This window comes from Ahaetulla prasina, chromosome 7 (genome assembly GCF_028640845.1).
Source record: "Ahaetulla prasina isolate Xishuangbanna chromosome 7, ASM2864084v1, whole genome shotgun sequence".
NCBI classification, from domain to species: Eukaryota; Metazoa; Chordata; class Lepidosauria; order Squamata; family Colubridae; genus Ahaetulla; species Ahaetulla prasina.
The window spans coordinates 78,473,127-78,498,919 of record NC_080545.1 but is presented as its reverse complement, the minus strand read 5'-3'; the positions used below and the strand labels follow the sequence as shown (position 1 = coordinate 78,498,919).

Genomic DNA, 25,793 nt, shown 5'->3' with positions numbered 1-25,793 from the left:
TTCCTATACCATTCCAGATAACTGGCTGTCAGGTCTCTTGTTGAAAATTTCCAGTGATGGAGCACCCACAATTTCTGGAGGTAAGCCAGGGGTGAAATCTACTTACCTTCCTTACCGGTTTGGAAGTGCACACGCACACATGTCACATTCACGCACAAACCTGTCATGTCCCACTCCTCCGCTGACGGCCGGGTCAGGGAAATCCGAATCAGGCGTGCCTCTGCAGCTCTGCCAAAGTCCTAGCAAAGTTCTCAAGGCAGGCAGGAGACCAGAAAGTGACTTCAGCAATCCAAGTTAGACTTTGCCTGACTCAGAGAATGCCAGAAAGCAGATCCTTTATATAGGCCATGGGGTGTGGCTCCATGACTCAGCACTTATCCAGGCCTGCCCCTCCCTTCCTTCTGTTGCCGCCACCTATCAATTCTCCTGAAGTGAGGGTCACTCCAGTCTGCAGCTGTTGGTAATTGACCTTTCTCAGGCTCACATGCTGTGGGGGAGGGGGAGGGGTCTAGTTGCTCCGTTTGCCTGGGCATGGAGCCAGAGCTGGGGGCTGGAGGCACTTCTTCCTCCTCGGCCTGTCTGGGCATGGAGCCAGGGCTGGGGCCGGGAGATATGCTAGGACATTCCTCAGCGTTTGGAAGCAGATAAGACGGGCCCAGCTGCGGGGAAAGCGGACGAGGCACAACAAAACCTTCGCATGCATAGAAGGTAAAAAACACATTACTTTCTGGTTAAAACCAGGAAGTAATGACACCCGAGTGGGTGGGTGGAGCTTTGCTCCGCCATCGCTATTGGATCGCCGAACTACCGGCCATGATCACTACCGGATGGCGTGATCTGGTCCGATCCGGGAGCATTTTACCCCTGAGGTAAGCTGTTCCATTGATTAATTATTCTCCCTGCAAGAGCAGGAAATTCCTCTTTAGTTGTAAGTTGGCTCTCTCTTTGATACTCTTCCACACGTTACTTCTTGTCCCCTCTTCTCTGTGACAGCCACTCAGATACTAGAAGACTGCTATCGTATCACCCTTTGCATTGTAACATTAGACATACCTAATTCCTCAATTATTCATCATATTTTTAAAAAATTAGGAAAACCAACAACATAAAGAACCTTACCCTTTACAAGCTGCAGGGTTGAGAAATACTGTTGCTTTCTTTATCTGCATATTGGAAGGAATAATTTGGTTGCCCCATACCTAATAATAAAGAGAAAGTAAGGGTTTACTATTTCAGAGTAATTAGTATTTTTCATTTGGATACCGAAAAACAATACTCTATTTTGGTAGTTACTACATTCCTCCCCACTGAAAGGAATGAGCTCAAGGAAGACACTGTAAGCCGCCCTGAGTCTTCGGAGAAGGGCGGGGTATAAATGTAAACAAAAAAAAAAAAAAGAAACCAGTGGCTTGTTTGCTTTTTCACTCGCAACTTGCGGGTGACAACGTGCAGAAGTACCTTTGATATTCTGAATGCTAAACCCCTAATTAAGTAACACAAATGTTGTTATTTTCAATACTCAAAATCAGGTCCAAATATCAGGGGATAAAGACGAAGCAATGAAGTCCAAAATATAATCAGCTGTTTAAATCATAATTTCAGTCATTAATTTTATCCCACTCGTGTCAGAAGCACCAAGCTGTTTTTAGGTTGAGAGGATTAGCTGGTGACATCACTGTTGTCCAGGGGATGCCCAGTTGGGGGCTCCTTTATTGTTCACAGCAGGTGCTGGACTGAAGGACGAAAGCTCACTCCGTCCTACGGCAGCACTCGGGTCTCATACGTGGGCTTGCTAACCTCCAAGCCAGAGTCCTAACCAGGCGAACCTCCGTGCTCCTGGGTCATTAATAAAAGTACCCATGGATTTGGGATTTTGTTCACTCATGGATCAACCCAGCTGTAATTGAGTTTAATTTTTAAGGTGTGTTCAACTTTAATTTAGACCTCTCTGAGAATGAGATAAAGGTAAAGGTTCCCCATGCACATACGTGCTAGTTGTTCCCGACTCTAGGGGGCGGTGCTCATCGTTTCAAAGCCGAAGAGCCAGCGCTGTCCGAAGACGCCTCCGTGGTCATGTGGCCGGCATGACTAAACACCAAAAGGTGCACGGAATGCTGTTACCTTCCCACCAAAGTGGTCCCTATTTTTCTACTTGCATTTTTACATGCTTTTGAACTGCTGGGTTGGCAGAAGCTGGGACAAGTAATGGGAGCTCACTCTGTTATGAAGCTAGGGATTCGAACCGCTAAACTGCCGACCTTTCTGATCGACAAGCTCAGCGTCTTAACCACTGAGCCACCGTGTCTCCTTTTGAGAGTGAGATAGGAGTACCTAAATTTGGTAAATAAATAAAAATAAATAAAACATTAAGGCTGCAATGCACGTGAGTCTGTAAAAGTCTTTATAACTCACACAGATACAATTAACTAGAATGTGAATCTTACAAATTTTATTAATTTATTGTTGTGCTACTGTAGTTGTCCCCAGGCTGGGGTCCTCCAGATGTGTTGTGGGTTTTGTACATTTGCGGAACTGATGTCCCAGAGGAGATAACATTCATAAAGAGATAGACCGGGGTGTCAAGCTCGCATTGTCACATGACGTATCACGACTTTTCCCCCCTTCGCTACACCGGGCGTGGGCATGGCCAGCGTGTGATGCATTTGGCCCGCAGGCCGTGAGTTTGACACACCTGAGATAGACTATGATGCAAAGTATGCAACAAAGCCAACCCCTTGGAAATTAAACTGCTATCAATGAACAATGAATATTTCTCAGTTTTTGTTGTAATGAGATATAAGGAACCTGTAAGATCTTTGAAACTTTTACATACACTTTTTTTTCCAAAACAGCAATTATGAAGATTGCTGAGACTCTTAGAACAGAGAATGAAAGAAACATGATAGAACAAAGATGAGCATCACATTCTATTTATTTTATGCAATGGGAGCTAGAAAGCAGAAGGTAGGTGAGAGCTAATGATTAAGCATGGCAAACAAAAGAAAAAATTGAACTGGCATATTACTTGAAGAAGAGATGGAAAAAGTAAGTAATTATCCATACTACTTTTGATTTCTTGAGAAAAATCAAGTAAAAATTACATTCTACATTCACAATACTCTGATCTCTTACAGTTGTTAAAAAGATGGAAAATCCACAGCAACAGGGCAGACATACTTGTACAACAATTCAGATTAGCTCTCTAGACAAATATAATGTGAAAAAATAAAAGGGAGAAAACCTAACGCAACTAAAATCTGCAGGAGACATAGCCTAAAATGTATCTCACTTTACCATATGCACTGCAGATAAGAGCATAACAACAATAATAATGTATTAAGCTTGTATGCTGCCAACGTTTCTCAGTGACTATGGGTGGTTCAAAAAAACTACTGTACCCTTAAATCAATAAAATAAGAGGTTAAAAAAATGTGATGTTTCTTTGTGTCATATATGTATGGGTATGTGCGCAATGGTTATCTTTTGAGAGCTGAATGCAACAAAATTTCATTTTAATGTATTAGGATTAGTGTACATTTAAAGTGACTGTAAAAATTCTATTCTATTCTATTCTATTCTATTCTATTCTATTCTATTCTATTCTATTCTATTCTATTCTATCTTATTCTATCCTATCCTACTTACGGGACCGTCTGCTGCCATCCTCTATCTCCCAACAACCCGTGCATTCTCAGAGAGGGACTCCTTAGGGTGCCGTCAACCAAGCAATGCCGGCTGGCGGCTCCCAGGGGAAGGGCCTTCCCTGTGGGAGCTCCTATCCTGTGGAACGAACTTCCCCCAGGACTTCGACAATTGCCTGACCTTTGGACCTTTCGCCGCGAACTTAAGACTTATTTATTCCGCCTTTCTGGACTGGTTTGATTATTTAAATTTTCAGATGATTTTATGGGTTTGTAACTTTTATTAATTTTATAGGGTTGATCGTATTTTAATTTTGGCCAAATTGAATAAGTTTTTTAACGGTTGTTTTTAATATTGTATGCATTGCTATTGTATTTTATTTTGGCTGTAAACCGCCCTGAATCCTTCGGGAGAAGGGCGGTATACAAATTAAAATAATATTATTATTATTATTATTATTATTATTATTATTATTATTATTATTATTATTATTATTATTATTATTATTATTATTATTATCCTATCCTATCCTATCCTATCCTATCCTATTCTCTATTCTATTCTATTCTATTCTATATGTTGTATTCTATTTATTCTATTCTGTTCTATATATTCTATTCTATATATTCTTTTCTATTCTATTCTATATGTTCTATTCTATTCTATTCTACTCTATTCTATATATTCTATTCTACTCTATTCTATTCTATATATTCTATTATACTCTATTCTATTCTACTCTACATAATTCTACTCTACTCCATCCCATCCCATCCCATCCCATTCTATTGGCAAGCACACTGAAGTGAGAGATCTCACTGTACCAACTGGATTTGGGTGGGGAACCTTTTTCTAAAGGGCAGGCCTTGCTACAGAAAAAATCTACATCTAGAAATGTAATAAACTCATAGTGCCTACCTCTCTTTCTCCACTACCCCAAATCCAACTAACCCAAATCCAGCTAGCGTTACTCAGATTCATCTCCAGAAGCTGACAGGAGAACAAAGGACAACTCTAAAGCACAGCTATTTTTATAATAACAATAACAAAGTTGGAGATTTTTTTTAAAAAAAATACAGTGTAAAGGTTACTGCCAACAGTACTGAGTACCAATAGCCTTAAGAAATATCAGTTCCCCCAATGCCTGTGAAAAAATATCCTTCTCAATTATCAAAAATACCTGGAAGCTATTCGCCACTGATTTTTTAATGTGCGGAATTTGAGGTATAATTAGGTGCAAAGCCTAAGCTTTGCAAGAAGAAGAAAGCAGTATTTGTAGTATTTGAGCAACTGAAATACTGACATCCTTGTTGATAGGCTACTCACGTAGAACAGACCCACCGGGAGAATCTCCACGATCCTGCACAAGTGAGATAAGAAGGGGATTTTAATCTAATTTGATCTTGTTAAATGGTATTACCTGGGCTTCTTGGCATGCAGCTCTCCTTAGCAGGTTATCGCTATAACGGGGGGAAGAGGAGAAAAGACCAAAAAAAAAAGAATATTAAATAAGCTAAATTTAGGGAAGGGAGATATATGTACGCATTTTTAAAAAGGATTTCTGCTTTGGCAGACTAAATCTTCAGTCAAAACTTTCCAAAGGGACTGTGGGTTAGGAATACACACCATTTCCGTAGTCATATTTTTAGATGATATTGCATTTGTCATTAATTTCTTCAACTAGATATTTATTCAGAACAAGCATATGTGACCCTTGTACTAGTTTACAAAAGAGATTAATGTTTTACCCATAGCACTGATCAAAGTAACCAAATCCTCCATTGTGTTAATAAATAGTATGGCATTTCTCCATAAACTGCATATCTGGCTTCCTGCCCCCCAACACAATAGCTGATGATGGATAACATCCGAACCACTGTCCCTCATTTTTTTTCCTATTCCCCCCACCCATGCCTTTCCTTTAACCTGCACATATATACACACACAAAACAGCACACTAGGCACTCTGAGTTTGCATTTCTGAATTTCAGCATATGCTAACTCTCTCTACTTCTCCTAACATTTGCCGAGGAGAAGGATGTCAAGAGATTAGCATACATTTTCTTTCATTAAATTTCATGACTAAAATGGTATGGAAGGAAGGCATACTTGAGTGTGGGGGTGGGGGAGGCTGTGAGCCAAATTTAAAGATTTAGTGTGTTGTATGTTCAGATAGCAAGTTCCACACTTCAGCTACAACATCCCGGTTTTGCACAGGTTGCTAAAATGGAATTTACTTTCTCTGTCTATCTTGAAGGTGTGTTTTCTCTACTTCCCAATTTGTTGGAAGCTTCAGTGATAATTGGATAGTAAATTTCATAAAGAGACAAATGGAGATTTACTTCTGACTGTTTTTAAATATTTTTGTTATAATTTTATTGTGCTGAACCAATTATTTTTCTATCAATGTGGTTTTGGATAGAAAAATAATTGGTTTCAAATTATTTTGAAAAATTAAGAGATAGAAAATGGAAACGCTGTAATATTATAACACAACGATGTTAATGACATAATACAATTTCAAATGAATCATAAAAAAAGGATAAAGGAAAGGAAAAAGGTTTGACAAGATTGCTCAAAAGAGTAAAGATCCCTTTATCAAAAAAATAAAAGAACAACTCAGCAACTCCAATTCAATATTGACATACAACACCTACCAAGCCTTGGTTGCTGTAAATCACGTCTAGAATTTTAGGTAATACTTTCTAATTAGCAATAGCACTTAAACTTATATACTGCTTCATAATGCTTTACAGCCCTCTCTAAGAGGTTTACAGAGTCAGCATATTGACCCCAACAATCTGGGTCCCCATTTGATGTCACCAATCTTAACCACCAAATGCTGCAGGGAGTCCTTAAAATGGTATGTAGCTGAAGCGAGATGACAATATCAAAATGTTTAAGTGTGTTAGGATGCTCCAATTTTAATACCCCTAGTTTGAAAAACTGTGTGTCTGAACAACAGTGAAAGCCAGTGGGTAAAAGTCCAAATGGATCTTGTGTATGTTTTGCAAAAACCAAAGTCAGGGACATGTAGATCAATAGGATTTGCTCCCTTTAAAACAGTGGTCCCCAACCTTTGCGGTTTGGCAGTCCGACAGGGGAGGGGGGGGAAGAGGGGAACCTGGCCATGCGAGTAGTGGACCGATGCACACATGTGCACAGCTCAACTTGCACAAATTGAGCTGTATCCATGCATGCACGCAAGCCGGCCCACCGCTTGTGCAAATTGAGCTGCATGCGCGTGCATGCGCACCAACCTGCCACTCATGTGGCCTGGTTCCAAATAGATCATGACCCAGAAGTTGGGGACCCCTGCTTTAAGAGATTTAAAAAGGACTCCTCTAGTCAATAAGTATTACAGGCCATATATTAAGGATTATGCGTCAAACCAAGCAACCATGAAGATGCCTTATAACAGGGGTGTCAACTCAAGGCCCGCGGGCCAGATTCGGCCCACGGGGTGTTTAAATCTGGCCCATGGGATTGGCCGGGGTACCTCTGCCAGTGAAAACAGAGCTTGGGAGAGCTGCGCAGCCTCCCCGCTGCCCCATTTTCTCTGGCAGAAGGCTGCAGGAGGCTGTCACAGCTGAAAACAGGGCACAGGGCAGGCTCCGTTTTCACTGACAGAGGGCTATCAAAACAAACTAAAAACAAAACAAAAGGAGAAATGTTTCTCCTTTTGCATTTGAGCATGCAAGAAGGGACAGGGAAGGAGAAAGGAAAAGAGGAAAGACAAAGAAAATAAGAAAAGATGGGAAGAGAGCAAGAAAGGAAAATTAAGAAAAGAGGGGAAGGAAGAAGAAAGGAGAAGGAAGAGAGAATAAAAAAGAAGAGAAGAGAAGGGAAAGGAAAGGAAGGCAAGGGAAGAGAAGGGAAGGGAGGGAGGGAGGGAGGGAGGGAGGGAGGGAGGGAGGGAGGGAGGAAGGAAGGAAGGAAGGAAGGAAGATTATAATGAGAGTGAGGATCTCAATGAAGTCCTGCCTTAGCACTTGGCCACCAAAGGTGCCCCAGACACAACTCCCATGTCACGCCCACCATGGCCACATCCATGTCTATGCCCACCCCCGACCATACCCTCTGAGGTCAAATACAACCCTGGTGCAGCCCTCAATGAAATTGAGTTTGACACCCCTGCCTTATAATGTTTGCAACTTACTTTGCATTTCCTCTCCTTAGTCTATTCTTTGGCACCACTCAAAATTAGTTCAATCAAGCAACTTTTTATTCAAACAAAAACACTTCCTGCCATAGTAACCTTTCCAGTGGTAAGAACATTGATTTACAATAAAAAACCAATCAGGAGAAATTCAAAGTAAGCAACAAGAGAAACACTCAACGGGAAACCTTTACTGAAAATAATGGGGCAAACAGAAACAAGCTTCCTAAGCAAGATAATGTACAAGTAATAAATTACTCCAATTACCCCTAATTGGAATATTTATCAAAGGTTTCCACAGAGGTTTTAGAATGGCTCTTAGTGTTCGGAGGAATACGTCCTGCAAGTTAAGAAATAGGGACACTTTATATCAATAGTAGACCTTTGATTAATTGAAGACGTTTTATCAAATACTATTTAAAACTAGTTCTAGAAATGAAATGCATTGGAAGGGTAAAAAGGTTAATTTACAGAAGGGAGGTGAACTCCTGCAGCAGACCAAAGAGAGAAAGCTTGGATCCTAAAAATAAAATGCTTACTTTCTCCGAACTAGAACCGTGGTTCCCTTTCTGATATGGAGGGGAGGAGAAGGCCTGTCTTTGGGATTTGAGTTTTTGTCCGGCCCAGCATCCTTTTCATGCACCATCCAGTGTTTTCTTTGGCAGGCAACTCTTTTGCTCTGTCCACTTAACAAGCCATACAGTCACATAACAACCACAACTGAGAAAGCCAGGCTGCGGTCATTGAGCAAACTGATCATATGGGTATGTTGCAGTGGTGGGATTCAAATGTTTTTACTACCGGTTCTGTGGGTGTGACTTAGTGGGCGTGGCAGGGGAAGGTTACTGCAAAATCCCCATTTCCTCCCAATCAGCTGGGACTCAGGAGGCAGAGAATAGATGGGGGCGGGGCCAGTCAAAAGTGGTATTTACCGGTTCTCTGAACTACTCAAAATTTCCACTACCAGTTCTCCAGAACTGGTCAGAACCTGCTGAATACCACCTCTGGTATGTTGTTTAATGACTGCAATGGCTTATGACCAAAATTCCAGACCCAATTGTGATTTTAAGTTCCCTACCTGTACCAAGGTAAGGAAATATAAAGAGGAGAAAGAAGGAGGCTATAATGGAGGAAACCTCCTCCCAACTACTACTCCGATAGCAAAGCATTGAGGGAATATTTTTTCTTAACATGAATTTTAACATTAAGAGCAGTGGTGGCGCAGTGGTTAGAATATAGTATTGCATGCTAATTCTATCAGCTGCCAGCAGTTCAGTTCTCACCGGCTCAAAGTCTTCCATCTATTTTATCCTACTGCATAACCAAGACGTCATTTAGGGTTGGCAAATTGGATTTCCCAGTTCTGTTTGACTTGGCTCTCGTTGCTTTGGGAAATCTACTCATGACAGCTGATCAGAAGATCCAGTACAGAAAACCAGTATAGATTAACACAAGCAGCAGTTTCTCTTCTCAATCCCCTCCCTTATTAAAAAAATAATAATAGTGAGCTATAGCTATTTACCAGAGCCAATGAGGCTTTCTTAAAAAATAAAGACAACGATGCTTAAAGGCCTGTTTGCAGTATGCATACCTCCCGTTTTAAAAAAAATATGAAAACTATTCCTTGAGCACCGTACTGCCTATTCCTGTATTATTGCATCAGGAACAATACAAGCTAAGTCTATGAGGACAGATTGAGGGAACAGGAATTGTTTAGCCTGGGGATATTACAGTATGCTTCAAATATCTGAAGTGCTATCACACAGATGAAGTTTGTGATGTGTTCTCTATCATCCCAGAGCATGAGACATGGAATTTAATGGTTCAAAATCTTCAGAAGGTATACTGGAAAGTGTGGATGACCTTTGGGACTGAGGGGAAGAAATGCTGCCTAGGGAAAAAAAAAAATCAGAGAAGGAGGAGACCTCAAGAGATTAAGGGCCAGAAAAAAATCAGAAAGGACCCATCCTAATTGATCATACAGTTAAAAGTGACAGTGGGAAATCTGTACCTTCAGATTTTCAAGACTGATGTCAAATCTCCCAGTTAAAACAAGACTGAAAGCTAATTCTACTTTATAGTAAGGCCACATTAAGAGAATCTTACAAGTCTGAAGGCACAAACCTGCTTGATCAAGTAGGGTGGGTCCTTCCCAACTTTTTTTCCTCTGATATAGTTAAGCCTTTTTGGACCTCTCCATCTTGTCTAGTCATTTCGTAGACAGTATCTCTTCTCCGTGTTTCCCAAGATTATTCACATATATGTGAATATGCCTACAGAAGGCATATTTGGGATGGATGTTGGAAGAAATTGCCTAAAAGTAAAAGCATGCAACCAACTAACAGAGAGCGGTGGAGAGAATTTGGCCTTTAATGAATATTGGACTAGAAGACTTCCAAGGTCCCTTCCAGCTCATTCTATTCTAAAGTCAATGGGATATACCTTTGTTTGAAAGTACTATGATCACATGTAGAATCGAATCGAATCAAATCAAATAGAATTTTTTTTATTGGCCAAGTCTGGACACACAAGGAATTTGTCTTGGTGCATATACTCTCAGTGTACATAAAAGAAAAAATGATCAAGAATTCTAAGGTACAGCACTTAATGATAGTCATAGGGTACAAATAAGCAATCAGGAACTAATCAATATCAATATAAATCGTAAGGATACAAGCAAATCTTTTAGTAGCAGATAATACATTGAATTACAATACATGGTTTAGAGATTCCCTTTAAATTAGTATATCTAAATAAATATTGCACCCTTCAAATTAGAGGTAGTCCTTGACTTACGACAATTCACCCCAAAATTACATTGCTAAGCAAAACATTTGTTAAATAAATTTTGCACCATTTTGCAACAGTCGTTAAGTTAATAACAGACTTATTAAGTGAATCTGGCTTCCCTAGTTCACAAAAGGTGATCATGTGACCCGGGGACCACTGTAACCATCATAAATATGAGTCAGATGTTGAATTTTGATCATGTGACTATGTGGATACAATGCAATGCAAGAAGTTTGAAAAAAGGTCATAAATTGGTTTTTTCAGTGTTGTTGTGACTTTGAGCGGTCACTAAATAAACTGTTGTAAGTCGAGGACTATCTATATTCATCACTTAATTCTGACCTTAAATAAAGCTAATTGATGTTTTAATATTAATTGCATTTTCTTTCCTCATAATAATTTTCCCTCCTGATTCCTGAGGAAAAAAATACGAATTAAGTTCATAAAACTTTATACTCAAAGATGTTTCTCCCTTGCAGATATGTAAAATGGAAATTCAGTCTCTTGCTGACCCAATTGCTTAAACTATTCATAATTTTATACACGGATTCTGAGATTATACACACACAAACAACTCTCCAAAGTCTTTAAAATTCCCTGATCTGCTTTTTTATGATATTCAGAAAAGCTATCAAATACCGTTAGCTCCGTATGGCGGAAAGAAAAAATTAGCTTGCAGGGTCATTCCTCATTCCTCTACCCATTTCTCTGATCTGATTCAAAACATTCCTTGGTTACAGCAAAGAGCAAAAACTAATTAGTTCAGGGGTCTCCAACCTTGGTCACTTTAAGACTTGTGGACTTCAACAAGCTGGCTGAGGAACTCTAGGAGTTGAAGTCCACAAGTCTTAAAGTGGCCAAGATCAGAGACCCCTGATCTATAGCTCTTTTGCCACTTCTGTTTGGCCTTGAGTGTTTTTTTTTAAATTATCATTGAAAGACTCCATAATAATTACCAGTGTCTTCCATAAAGCCAGTTTCCTCCCCATGTAACCAGGCAGATCCCAACTGTAGTCTTCTTCCAATGATTTCGGAGGGTTTGAAGCATTGTGATCACCTTGGCCATGTTTAGGTTTTATTCTATAACGTAGCATACAGTTCCGATGTGAAAATAGGGCTCTGTGTGGTAAAGTATAAAAAAGAAATATGGATTTTCTTAAAACCAGATCGTAGATTTGAAGTTAGTTAATCAATGTACAACCATGTAACCTTTTCAGCAGGTAGCATGCAGTGAACTGTGAACTCTTGTTTGCAGATATGACAGGTTTGAGAACAATTCTAACCAATTTTTCTAGGCCTCGCCTTGGCTTCATCAGTTCCACAATGACTTCCATTTCTTGGCAATTTTTTGTACCCTTGAAGTAGCTAGCAGGAATTTGTCCCTTGATTTGCAAAAGTGAGTTATCTTCATTTTCAAGTGCTCAGACAACTGCTTACAGCAGGGGTCTCCAAGTCCCTTTAAGACTTGTGGACTTCAATTCCCAGAGTTTTGCTGGCTGAGGAACTCTGGGAGTTGAAGTCCACAAGTCTTAAAGGGACCAAGGTTGGAGACCCCTGGCGTACAGGACCTATGTTTGTTAAAAGTAGAAACAGCAATCACAACCTGAAAAAAATAGAAGAGACAAAACTGACCTGTAGAATTTGGCGGCTAACTCTAAGCCTAATCAGTCAATAACTTTTTAGGTCTTATTCACAGCAACACTGGGGGGAAAAAGTAGTGCTGAATCACTGGGATAGTGTTGAAACTTGTACAAATTGCCACGTTGATTGTTTCGTTACTTTAAATTTGTAAACCATAATACCTACACACACTAACCAGAAAACATGTTTTACAAACCATAGTGGTTGGGTTTATTCATCAGACTAAGCCAAAATTAAACAAGTAGCATTGTATCTTAGTGCAATGTATAAACCTTGTAGAATGAAGCATGCGTTACTCAAAGGAAGTGTAGGGTCAATCTCAACATATTCACCAGCATCCTCGGCAACTTACTCAAGTCTTACTTACCCTCCTTTGTGACTCAAAATCTGCAGCATGGAGATATGGCTGTTTTAATGCTCCAGCAAATGCATTTAAGTAGGGTTAAATTAATTAATAATTCTTGAGTTTTCAGTTTGTAGAAACCTGATCTAGGCAAAAAATTTCCCAATATGCCAGTTTCAGCTGCATTGGGTCCACTACGTTGACCGGCATGGACATTCAATATTATGGAAACTGTTCGTCTAAGCCAGAGGTCTTCAAACTTGGCAGCTTTAAGACTTGTGGACTTCAACTCCCAGAATTCTTAATTCTGGAGAATTCTGGGAGTTGAAGCCCGCAAGTCTTAAAGCTGCCATGTTTGAAGACCTCTGGTCTAAGCCCACGAGGAGCTTCCAGGCGGAAGACTGCCACGCGCTGACCAGGTGATCCACAGCCAATCGGTGCCGGCGAAGAACCGCAGGACTCATTTCGAATCCTTTTGTTGCAGGGGCGGCGTTTCTAAATAAAAGCCGGTCGATGGCGGAGACCGCCTCCGCCTGTGGCTCACCTGAGACCAGGAGCCTCGCAGCGTCGCCTTCGGTCTCCCCCGATGCACGGCTAACCTCTCTCCGCCTCCCAGCTTTTTAAAGGCGGGGCATGCCGCCTCTGCCCTCTTGCCGCGGAGATAGGAAGGGTCTCGCTTTTTGCCTTCCCGCTGACGCCGCTGCCAGTTTCTGCTCAAGCTTCCCTTTGCCCGCTTCTTGGTGCTGCGCTTAGCTTTGCTCGCCGGGAAACACTGAATAGGCTCGCCTTGGTTCCGCGCGGCTCCAGGTCCCCCTTGCTTTTAGAAAGGGCGCAAGGAAGGAGCGGACCTGGGTTGCTGCTCCAGGCGTCGTCAGTTTTGTTGAGTACAATCTTTCTGGGAGTTGCCGTAATCGTCGGAAGGGAAGAAATAAGTTAATAAGCTTCCTCCGCCCCGCCCGCGCTCTTTCCTATTTATTCGTTTATTATTATTATTATTTTTATTCGTTTATTCTATGAATTTAACTCATAGAATAATCTATTACAATGTCCTTCCTGTCAAAGACTACTCCAGCTTCAGTTGCAACAATACACGAGCACACAATAGATATAAGCTTAATGTTAACCGCTCCAATCTTGATTGCAGAAAATATGACTTCAGTAACAGAGTTGTTAATGCTTGGTATATAGTACGTGACTCTGTGGTCTCTTCCCAAAATCCCAAAAGCTTCAATCAAAAACTATCTACCATTGACCTCACCCCATTCCTAAGAGGTCTGTAAGGGGCGTGCATAAGAGCACAAACGTGCCTACAGTTCCTGTCCTATTATTTTTCTTTTCTTCTTCCTATATATATATATGCTCATACCTCCTAATATTTATTCATATATATGTTTATATGCTATATAATCTTTTTGTATGATGTTGTGACAAAATAAATAAATACATACATACATACATACATACATACTCATATTCATATATATGTTTATATATTGTATATATAATATATATATGTATATGCTTATGCTTATATATACTGTGTGACAAAAATAAATAAATAAATAAAATAAAATAAATATCACATGAATAGAATAGAATTGAATTGAATTGAATTGAATTGAATTTTTACTGGCCAAGTGTGATTGGACACACAAGGAATTTGTCTTGGTGCATACGCTCTCTGTGTACATAAAAGAAAAGATACGTTCATCAAGAATCATAAGGTACAACACTTAATGATAGTCATAGGGTACAAATAAGCAATCAGGAAACAATATAAATATAAATTGTAAGAATACAAGCAACAAAGTTACAGTCATAAGTGGAAGGAGATGGGTGATGGGAACGATGAGAAGATTAATAGTAGTGCAGATTTAGTAAATAGTTTGACAGTGTTGAGGGAATTATTTCTTTAGCAGACTGATGGCGTTCGGGAAGAAACTGTTCTTGTGTCTAGTTGTTCTAGTGTGCGTCATTTTGAGGGTAGGAGTTGAAACAGTTTATATCCAGGATGTGAGGGATCTGTAAATATTTTGACAGCCCTCTTTTGGACTTGTGCAGTATACAGGTCCTTAGTGGAAGGCAGGTTGGTAGCCACTGTTTTTTCTGCAGTTCTAATTATCCTCTGAAGTCTGTGTCTGTCTTGTTGGGTTGCAGAACCAAACCAGATAGTTATAGAGGTGCAAATGACAGACTCAATAATTCCTCTGTAGAACTGAATCAGCAGCTCCTTGGGCAGTTTGAGCTTTCTGAGTTGGCGCAGAAAGAACATTCTTTGTTGATGATGTTTTTGATGTTAGCTGTCCATTTTAGATCTTGTGATATGGTAGAACCTAGAAATTTGAAGGTTTCTACTGTTGATACTGTGTTGTCTAGTATTGTAAGAGATGGAAGTATGGAAGGGTTTCTCCTAAAGTCTACCACCATTTCTACGGTTTTGAGTGTGTTCAGTATACACTGCTCATCCTATTATCTGCCTATTGTGGCTGGTTGCCTAATTCATCATAACTGTATTATCATTATTTTTACATTGAGCGCTGTTCTAGGGCACATACAAAAGATCAGGAAGTACATAAAAGAGTTTATGAGTTATGTATCCCACAGTTTCTTCAAGAAAATGAATTTTTGATGGATGAAGTCAACCTAGCATTTTGATAAAATATCACATCTGGTCATTTATTCTATATAAAATGCTTATTCAAGATCTTCCCTCAAAGCTTTTGGGGTACCTTATAAAATTGTCACCAATTAAAAGCAAAAACTAGCACCAGGATATGATGGGATTCTGTCCCACCATACTATACAGCAGAAGGTAGTCCTAAATATGCCATAAATTAAGCCCACTCAAATTTTAAAGAAGCAGAACTCTGCCTTAAATTCCAGCTTGAAATGGCATTGCCCAATGTAACATTTGATATAGATTAGTGCATACATTTTCTTTTTAGTGACCTTTTGCAGATGATGCAAAAAAAGTATTCTAGACAGATATACATACAATTCTCTCAGAACCTTTGTTTTGTCCATTTTCTAGCATTTAATTAAATTATATTGATTAAAGTGTGCTGCCCAGATTATTCAAATCTGATTTATAGAAAATTCCACATATAAGATACTTTCCATATCTTTGGAAAGTTTTCTTTGGATAAAATGCAACATCGTGCAAAAACATAACCGGCAATTAACCAACAGCTGACTTCCCAAAATAGTAGTATATCTCAATTATTTACAGCATATACTAGGATTTATAGTTCACTCCAATCTAAAAATAACTTGAATAATTTGCATTCCTGATACAGAATGTTAAAAGAAAACAATAGTCCATGACCCACCGTAATAATTGAAATCCTGATAACTGAGAATCTGATACTATCCTTTGACAGTCCTCAGCTAGGAAGGCTATCTACTCGTAACATTTACCTCAGCACTCTTTCGAAGAGCCATAGTTTGATGACTCTGAAAAACCAAGAGTGGGGACCAATTTAATTCTGGAGAAACTTATGTTCCAAAGAAGGGGAGGTAATGACTGAGAAAGCTTGTCTTGTAATCCCTGAAGATGACAGCCTAAAGAGATAGACCTTAGATTTATTTATTTAATCTTTATGCTTCCCATCTCACTTATAAGGCAACTCTGGGAAGTTTACAGATTATAAAAAGAGAACTAGAAAACTAATTAAATATTAAAACTATGTGGATTAAACATTTAAAACTATACAAATGGTTTTATTAAAAAAAAACTCCTCTCCCTTTTAACAATTCTATAGTCCCTATTTGTGGTAGAGTTGTGTGTGTGGGGGGGCGACTGGATCCCAATGGTTTAATAGATGGGCAGAAACTACTGGAAGAAGGTTGTCGCCAAGATACCCAAATCCTAAACCATGAAGGGTTTTACCACCAGCATTTTGTATTTGAAATTACAAAAGCTATCAGATATTTCTCTAAATGTGTTGCACCCATTCAAAAAAGAGAAGAACAACCAATCTTCTGCAGAGCCCTCACATCCTGGACATAAATTGTTTCAATTTCTACCCTCAAAACGATGCTATAGGGCACTGCACACCAAAACAGCTAGACACAAGGACAGTTCCCCCCCCCCCCCGAATGCCATCACTCTGCTTAACAACTAATTCCCACAACATTGTGATATTATTTACTAAGACTGTATTACTATTCTTCTTCTCTTCCTTACTAGTATCTATCTCTTCCCACTCATGACTATAACCATGTTGCTAGTATCTTTCAATTTATATTGGTTTTATTTGTTTCCTAGTACCATTTGATAGCTTATTAGTAACCTTGACTATCACTAAGTGTTATATCTTTTTATTCTTGATGAATGTATTTTATTCTCTTTATGTACACTGAGAGCATATGCACCTAAGACAAATTCCTTGTGTGTCCAATCATACTTGGCCAATAAAGAATTCTATTCTATTCTATTCTATTCTATTCTATTCTATTCTATTCTATTCTATTCTATTCTATTCTATTCTATTCTATTCTATTCTATTCTGGCATAATTGTTTACTTAATACTCATCCAGGCTGGTGACTTGATACATATATGCTGGAACCCCTCCTGGCAAAAACACTTTCCCCTTTCCTCCCACCCCACCCCACCCCACCCCCAACCAACCATTATTTTGCTGATTCTGGACATCTGGTTATCTTAGAAGCATACCTTCTGATACCTGTTGTATTATTGACATGCACCAAATACCTCTTTTCTACTTCTTTGGCTGTTTTGTTTCAGACACCCAGTGGAAGTTATTAGCAAAGCAGCATGGGACCAGACAAAAGAGAGAATTAATAAAATACCCCCTTTGGATTCTATGCTGCTGTTTTATTTAAAGGCCAAAAGGAATGACCCCACATTTGCTGATCTTTTGAGAATCCCTTTTGGAAGTCGCTGAGAATAGCTGCATTGACAGAGAAGTTTTAAATAGATGGGAAATAGTTGTTAAAACTCTCTTCTCTGCATCTCTCAGAAAGGTTCAATATCCAGGTGTTTTCTCTTATGTTTGCTGACTTTTGATTTTATACATGTTTAGCTTTCCCCCTTGTTGGCTGGGAAAATTTCTCCCAAATGAAACCGTTTGCGTAGTTTGTAAGCAAAATAAAGTAGAAGAATTCAGCAAGGAAGATGTACAGTGGTGGGGTTCAAATTTTCTTACTACCAGTTCTGTGGGTTTGGCAAGAGAAAGATACTGTAAAGTCTCCATTCCCACCCTACTCCAGGGGAAGGTTACTGCAAAATCCCCATTTCCTCTCGATCAGCTGGGACTCAGGAGGCAGAGAATAGATGGTGGCGAGGTCAGTCAAAGGTAATATTTACTGGTTCTCCAAACTACTCAAAATTTCCAGTATCGGTTCTCCAGAACTGGTCAGAACCTGCTGAATACCACCTCTGAAGATGTAGCTGCTTACAGAAGACTGGTTGCATTAATTCAGTACTTGCTTTGGTCAAGTACTCTGGTCACTTATTTATTTATTTATTGAAAACATTTATGTGGCTGTTCAACTCACACAATGACTCCGTGCAGGTTTCCACATTAAAATTTCACAGTGTAAGAGCCCTTAAACCACCCACCCCCACCCATAAATATCACCATGTGTGATTATAAGTATCAGGAATTGAATGTCACTGCAAATATTATGCAGAAATGGTATTCTAGTAGATATAGATGGCACCCTTTGCCAATGAGTCTGCCGCTTCCAGCAATGCCCTGAAATGCTCTGCTGCTGCCATTTTAGCACAACCTTCTATGTAACGTTAGAAGGCTTCTTTCTAAGTCTTTCCCAACCTGCTGGCCCCTCCAGTAGTTTAGAAGTTGTGATTACACAACTTCAGAATTCCCAACCAGGGCTGCTTCCTTTCAATCCAGCTGTGAAACAAAACACATACTCTGGCAGACATAGAAACCTAAGAATCTTTTTACATATTCATCACAAATGGTGATGCTTTTCCTGAATGGCCCTACTTCTTGAATCAGTTTTCCTGCCTTCAGAAAATGAATCCGATATGGGAGAAACAGAAGTTCAGAAAATTAGACCTGTATACCGAACCAAATAAAGCATAAATGTCAATGTGTGTATGCATGTATGCATGCATATTCTTAGGAAAATAATAAACCATTAACTCAGCCATAAAACATTAAGGTGCAAAAAAATATAGATTTAGATATTAGTGATGGGAAAGCAAGGACATAGATATCCTTACAGGAAAGCAACATCTGAACAGGTCTTGTCCTAGACCCCTCTGTTTAATTTAAACCATTATTAGATCCAGTCTGGATCTGAATCTGGAGAGACAGAAATTCCCTGATAATGGGTTCCATCAAGAGCCCAAAAAGCTTGGAAGAATAAATCTATAGTTCCGGTGACAGACTGAGATTAGATCCTCCAACATTATGCCAGGACATCTATATCTACCTTCGTTCCCAAAGCTATTACCCTTGTTTCTATTCCCTCACCATTCTGAACCCGTTAACATGTAGATCCATTATCCAATCAAATGGATTGCTACACTGATTAAATGCACACTGATTTGCATAGTCTAAATGCAAATATAGACGTTGCACGACACCGCCCCCCCACTCTTGTAGTCTTGTCTTTCACCTCCAGTTCCATAATAAACCAGCTGGTAATAAATATATTCTATTTGGCATAGGTCTTTTTGTGGCATGGAAGAAATTCGTCCTCCTCCCTCCTCTTCCCTTCTTCCTAATTTAAGACCATTTTGAGTATTATGCTGAAAAATATTATAACGACACTCCAAAGCTAAAAATAGCTTTGAACATTCATACCTGTTTGTTCAGCAGTTAACAAGAAAAAAAAAACCTCTCTAAAGTCAAGAAGGGGAAAAATATCCAAAATAAAGATACACCTTTATTCGACCAGAGAAAGAATGATAATTTATAAAGATTAATTTGAAAAATATGGACGTTTTCAAGTTTCCAGTATTTCTTCCGACTAAGTGCAAGAGAGAGGAAAAAGAGAAATGTGGTGGGTCGGGAAGCCGTATATGCACAGCCTTAGCACCATTGATTTAAATTTGCTAAATCAGCTGAAGCTTTGGTTGATTAAACTGCCAATTAGAAGGGGGATAGTTAGTTTTGCTTTTAAATGTAAAAATTGCCTGCTTGGGTGAGGGATGAATTTCTTCTGACATTTTAGTTCTTGGAGAAAAAACACAGCCTTTTGATTTGTGGAGCCCCCCCCCCCCTTCTCCTCCCACCTGCCGGCTAGGGAGGAGAAGAAATGTACCACAAGATGGCAGTCCAGATCAGACTGTTATGGAACTGTTACACTGTCTTTCCAATTCTGCTCCTTGACTAGCCTCTTGAAACACTGTAGGCTGATGAATATCATCACTGTTCTGTTTGTTTATATGAGGGGAGAGCACTTCTTCTCCCCCCTCCCTTTCCTAGAATAAATATATCTCTCCCATTTTTTCCCCATTTTTTTCTCCTCTGTGACTTGTGCAGATTGTGTGTCAAATTTGCTTTATTGCCTTCCTTTTACCATTGAGCCATCCCTCCATCCTTCCGAGGTGGGTGAAATGAGGACCCAGATTGTTGGGGGCCGATATGCAGACTCTGTAAATTGCTTAGAGGGGGCTGTAAAGCATGGTGAAGCGGTATATAAATCTAAGTGCTATTGCTACTTCTGCCATTTCTCACTCCCTGTGCCACATGGAAATCATAGACTAAAAGGGACGAAGGAAAATATGTCATTAAAGCAGAAGAAAATTATATGAATATATGAAATTGCCTCGCAGTGTCACACATCATACCAAAGAAAAGATGCCATAAAGTGACCCACAGAATCTCCCTCCCCTGATTCAATGAATCCAAAACTCAGAGGCCCTTCCCTTGAAAAAATAATATATATATAGAGAGAGAGGTTTGCACAAGTTCAGAGAGCATCTACAAAGACACCTATCTCGTCCCTTAAAATTCCTGAATCACTTCCTCAAACCCACCAGCTTTTGAAGAATAACCTTCAAGATACCAGATGTTGAGTGTGATCCTCAACATCTATCAGCTGCCCTCCAGCTGATAGAAGAGGCACAATTATTCATTTGGGCATGGGTTGTTTTAATCTTGGTATTTTAGATAATATATGGCCGAGCTCTTATATCACATCAAACCATAAACTGATTTACAGAAAATAATGGCTGAACTTATAGAACATGCTAAGCAGGGGTGAAATCTGGCAGCTTCTGACAGGTTCTGGAGAACCGGTAGTGGAAATTTTGAGTAGTTAAGAGAACTGGCAAATACCACCTCTGGCTGACCCCAGAGTGGGGTGGGAATGGAGATTTTGCAATATCCTTCCCCCAGGAGTAGGGAGGGAATGGAGATTTTGCAGTATCCTTCCTCTGGAGTGGGGTGGGAATGGAGATTTTGCAGTATCCTTCCCCTGCCATGCCCACCAAGACACGCCCACCAAGACACGCCCACAGAACCGGTAGTAAAAAAAACTTTGGCTTTCACCACTGATGCTAAACCTGTCGTGTCCCACTCCTCCGCTGACGGCTGGGTCCGGGAAATCCGAATCAGGCTTGCCTCTGCAGCTCTGCCCAAAGTCCTAGCAAAGTCCTCAGAGCAGGCAGGAGACCAGTAAGTGACTTCAGCAAGATAAGTTTGACTTTTGCCTGACTCAGAGACTGCCAGAAAGTAGCTCCTTTATATAGGCCATGGGGTGTGGCTCCATGACTCAGCACTCATTAAGGCCTGCCCTCCTTCTCTCTGCAGCCTCCGCCTCTCCAATCTTCTGATGCGAGGGTCACACCAATCAGCTGTTGGTAATAAACCCTCCTCAGGCTCACCTGCTGTGGAGGAGGGGGAGGGGTCTAGCTGCTCCGTTTGCCTGGGCATGGAGTCAGGGCTGGGGCAGGGAGATTCTCCTTCTGCAGTTTGTGTGGGCATGGAGCCAGGACTGGGACCGGGAGGCATACATTCCTCAGTGTGCGGGAGCAGGTAAGAAGGCCCCGGCTGCTCTGAGGGCGGGCAAGACACAACAAAACCTGTCTGGGTAATTGCGGTTTGCTACATGTACTACAGTGGAATCAAAATGAAACCAACCACATTTTGAGTGAATACGGTATTAAAATACTGGTCATCTAGATTTGGATCATCAACCTGATTAATCACTTCTTTTCAGAAGTTTACCATAAAGACAAGGACTAGGGGTGATACGATAGCAGTTTTTCAGGGCTTGAGAGGCTGCCACAGAAAAGTGGGGAGTCAACCTATTCTCCAAAGCACCTGAGGGCAGAACAATCAGTAACAGATGGAAGATCATTGAAGAGAGATCCACCAAGAAGGAAGTGAGAACAATTAATTAACAATTGTTAATTGTTAACAATTAACAATTTCATGACAGTGAGAACAATTAATTAATGGAACAGCTTTAATGTAAAAAAGATGTAAAAAAGATGCTGAGACTCTAGAAAGAGTGCAGAGAAGAGCAACAAAGTTGATTAGAGGATTGGAGGCTAAAACATATAAAGAACGGTTGCAGGAACTGGGTATGTCTAGTTTAATAAAAAGAAGGACCAGGGGAGACATGATAGCAGTGTTCCAATATCTCAGGGGCTGCCACAAAGAAGAGGGAGTCAGACTATTCTCCAAAGCACCTGAGGGTAGAACAAGAAGCAATGGGTGGAAACTGATCAAGGAAAAAAGTAACTTAGAACTAAGGAGAAATTTCCTGACAGTTAGAACAATTAATAAGTGGAACAACTTGCCTGCAGAAGTTGTAAATGCCCCAACACTGGAAATTTTTAAGAAGATGTTGGATAGCCATTTGTCTGAGATGTGTAGGGTTTCCTGCCTGGGCAGGGAGTTGGACAAGAAGGCCTCCAAGGTCCCTTCCAACTTGTTGTTGTTATTATTGTTATTATAGCTTACTTCCGTAAGTTGTGGATGTTGTTATTATTGTTATTATAACTTACTTCTGTAAGTTGTGGATGCTCCATCACTGGAGGTTTTCAAGAAGAAACTGGAAAGTCTCCTGCTTGAACTGGGTATTGGACTAGAAGATCTCCAAGGTTCCCTCCAACCCTAGCATTCTGTGTTCTATGTATATTTCATTGACTGATTTTGAAGATTGAACAATAGGAGAATGCACAGACAATGCAGTCAGTTTTATTTCTGGCATGTAGATTCTGAAAAGTTTCATTTCCTTATGCTTTGTAACTTGGTAAGCATGAATGTGTTTGCCAGGGCTGCTGGGAAAATGCTGGCTGAAAGCAACACTAAGTCTTCCCATGCTTGTTTTCTTGTTAGCCAAAAATCCTTTTGTTTATTTTTTTCCCCCCATGAAGCACATTTGAAGAGCATTCCTGTACAGTGACACCATCTTGGAGCAAGAAGATCCTTTCACTTTAATTTGTGAGACAAAACACCTCAAGAAGTTCTGTCATTGGCTATGGGAAAGATGAGTACGAAAGAGTGAGCCTCTTACTTTATGATTTCAAAGCATCCCCAAGACTTGCATTTTTGAGCTTGAAAACCTAATGCTGTGTTCATGAATCTCATTAAGACATGACTAGTTGGGTTTCTCAAATACACCAAGAGTTGGACTCGTGTGATTTAAACTATGACATAAGCCACGGTTTACAAACCACAGTGTTGGGTTACCCTATACCTACATCCCCATCTCATTTATTTTATTTTATTTATTTAGTTTGTCAAACATGTATGAGATAACAGGTATAAGTATAAACATGAATATGAACACAGGAAATGGATATGAATAAATGGGAACAGTAGGACAGGGACGGTAGGCACGTTGGTGCGCTTATGTATATCCCTTTATAGACTTCTTAGGCATGGGGTGAGGTCAACAGTAGACAGTCTAAGGTTAAAGTTATGGGGGTTTGGGGATGAAACCACAGAATCAGGTAGTGCATTCCAGGCATTGACCACTCTGTTGCTGAAGTCATATTTTCTGCAATCGAGTTTGGAGTGGTTTACCTTGAGTTTGTATCTATTGTATGCTCGTGTATTATTGTGGTTGAAGCTGAAGTAGTCATTGACAGGTAGGACATTGTAGGAGATAATTTTGTGTACTACGTTTAGGTCAAGTGGAAGTAACTAATTTTATTTTTATGCATCAACTGCTTTTTCATTTATGTGTATCTCTGTGGGTTTCTTATTCTAAAATTTCAGGCACTTAGGAATATCCAGCTGGTTTATTGCTGTAAGAAATAGCCTAGAAGCCACAAGATTATTTTCAGATTCTACCTCATATGGCAGTAAAATGAACAAATCAATTCACAATGTCTACCTACTTTCTGACAATGCTTCCTACACACCGTAGTGTTATGGCAGCTGGCCAACCACTTTCTTTCTTAGGTGATTGTGAGTTAATAATAACTTGTAACAGTCAGTTGTTCTTTCCCCAGTTAAAAACCGTTGGAAATCTCACTGAGTCAAGGAAAAGGGTGTGATCTCTCCACATGGAGCAGGGCAGAGGTGGGTTTCAGCAGGTTCTGACCAATTCTGGAGAACCGGTAGCAGAAATTTTGAATAGTTTGGAGAACCATTAGTAAAAATTCTGACTGGCCCCGCCCCCATCTAGTCTCCCGACTCCCAGCTGATCGGGAGGAAATGGGGATTTTGCAGTAACCTTCCCCTGGAATGGGGTGGGAATGGAGATTTTACAGTCTCCTTCCCCTGCCACACCCACCAAGCTACGCCCACCAAGCCATGCCATGCCCACCAAGCCACACCCACAGAACCAGTAGTAAAAAAATTTGAAACCCACCACTGGAGCAGGGGTGTCAAACTCACATCGTCACGGCAGCATCATGTGACGTATGGGAACTTTTTTTGTTTGCTAAACTGGGCATGGGCGTGGCCAGCATGTGACGCATCCGGCCCGCGGGCCAGGAGTTTGACAGCCCCCGACATGGAGAAACAGGTCAAGAGTTATCTCTGCAAATAAAACAGTGAGACGTGAACTCTGAGAATTGGATGCAGGTTAGTGGATCTGTCACCTTGTCAAAATATGTGCTGTTTGCTCTTACTTTTGTCCTGTTTGTTGGTTAATATCTCCCCATAGGTAAGGGAATCACACAACTTCAGTGCTCTTCCATCAGTAAGTCCTTAAGAACAGTTCTGTTAAAAGATGCCAAGAGGCCCTGTAATCCAGCATCCTATGGCCACTTCATTATGCAAGTGCTGAGCTGATCTTTGTGGGGCTTGAAAAGGTCTTGAGAAGCAGGCCTGATTGACAAGCTTTCAGATGTTTCTCCAGAGGAAAAGCTGTGGGGTATTTCCTCTGGATCATGGGGCAGTTGATTTGTCAGAGCAAGAATGTCCCTTTTTTTCCTGCCTCTTGGTACTTGGTTCCCCTGTCTCCTTAGCCAAGTCATGAAGATACAGTATTGTATCTTGCTATCAACTCCCCTCACATGGCTAGTAGATTTGGGGATTTTTTTCCCTTTGTATTTCCTTCCTACCTGCCCCCCACCTCAATTCTTCCAACAGAAGAACAAGGCATTTGATGTTTTTCTGCATTGCTAGAGGTAGCCCGTTTAGTTCAGGAGTGTCCATGTCAGCAGGGGAATTCTGGGAGTTGAAATCCACAAGTCTTAAAGATGCCAAGGTTGAACACCCTGGTTTAGTCTTTCTCTTTCCAGAAATGAAGTAACAAAGCCCAGCAGGCTCAGGATGTCCAGTCACAGCTCTGGGATGCTCAGCTCAGTCTTCTTGTTGCCTCTTCCACCAGCTGCCTCTTCTACAGCCCATTCATGAATGCATTTCTATGGCAATAGCACCTAGACTTATATACTGCTTTACAGTGCTTTACAGGCCTCCCTAAGCGATTTACAGAGTCAGCCTATTGCCCCCAACAATATGGGCCCTCATTTTACCCACTTCGGAAGGATGGAAGCCTGAGTCAACCTTGAGCCTGGTAAGATTCAAATTGCCAAATTGCAGGCAGTTGGCAGTCAGCAGAAGTAGCTTGCAGTACTGCACTCTAACCACTGCACCACCACAGCTCTGCAACTAATCTGGTTCTCCGATAGGAAAAATCTAGAACGCAGATCCAGCAGGCCATCCAAGCTGAAGGAGGAGGAGAAACTACAGCTGAACCAGTTGCTGCCATCGGAATGGATGGTTCTTTAATTTAAATAAACCTCTTTTTTCTTTCCCCTTGACTAGCAGGAGGAAAGGTTCCCAACTCAGAGGTCAATGGAGGGCAA

At 40.5% G+C, this 25,793-nt stretch overlaps 1 protein-coding gene across 4 annotated transcripts in view; it reads right to left on the bottom strand.

Annotated features, from left to right (window-relative positions):
• AGK (acylglycerol kinase) overlaps nucleotides 1-13,222 on the bottom strand; it is a 59,702-nt gene extending 46,480 nt beyond the window's left edge. The window contains exons 1-4 of one of the 4 annotated variants that reach the window (XM_058189856.1): nucleotides 13,120-13,222; nucleotides 11,548-11,710; nucleotides 5,063-5,102; nucleotides 1,120-1,199 (exon numbers count right to left, since the gene is read on the bottom strand). In XM_058189856.1, the coding sequence (XP_058045839.1) occupies nucleotides 1,120-1,199; nucleotides 5,063-5,102; nucleotides 11,548-11,657 (230 nt within the window). In that variant the 5' untranslated portion in view covers nucleotides 11,658-11,710; nucleotides 13,120-13,222. Of the gene's footprint in view, nucleotides 1-1,119; nucleotides 1,200-5,062; nucleotides 5,103-11,547; nucleotides 11,711-12,599; nucleotides 13,044-13,119 lie in introns of those variants that run through there. The other 3 variants (XM_058189855.1, XM_058189857.1, XM_058189854.1) reach the window with 3 other exon arrangements.
• Between the last annotated feature and the right edge of the window lie 12,571 nt (nucleotides 13,223-25,793).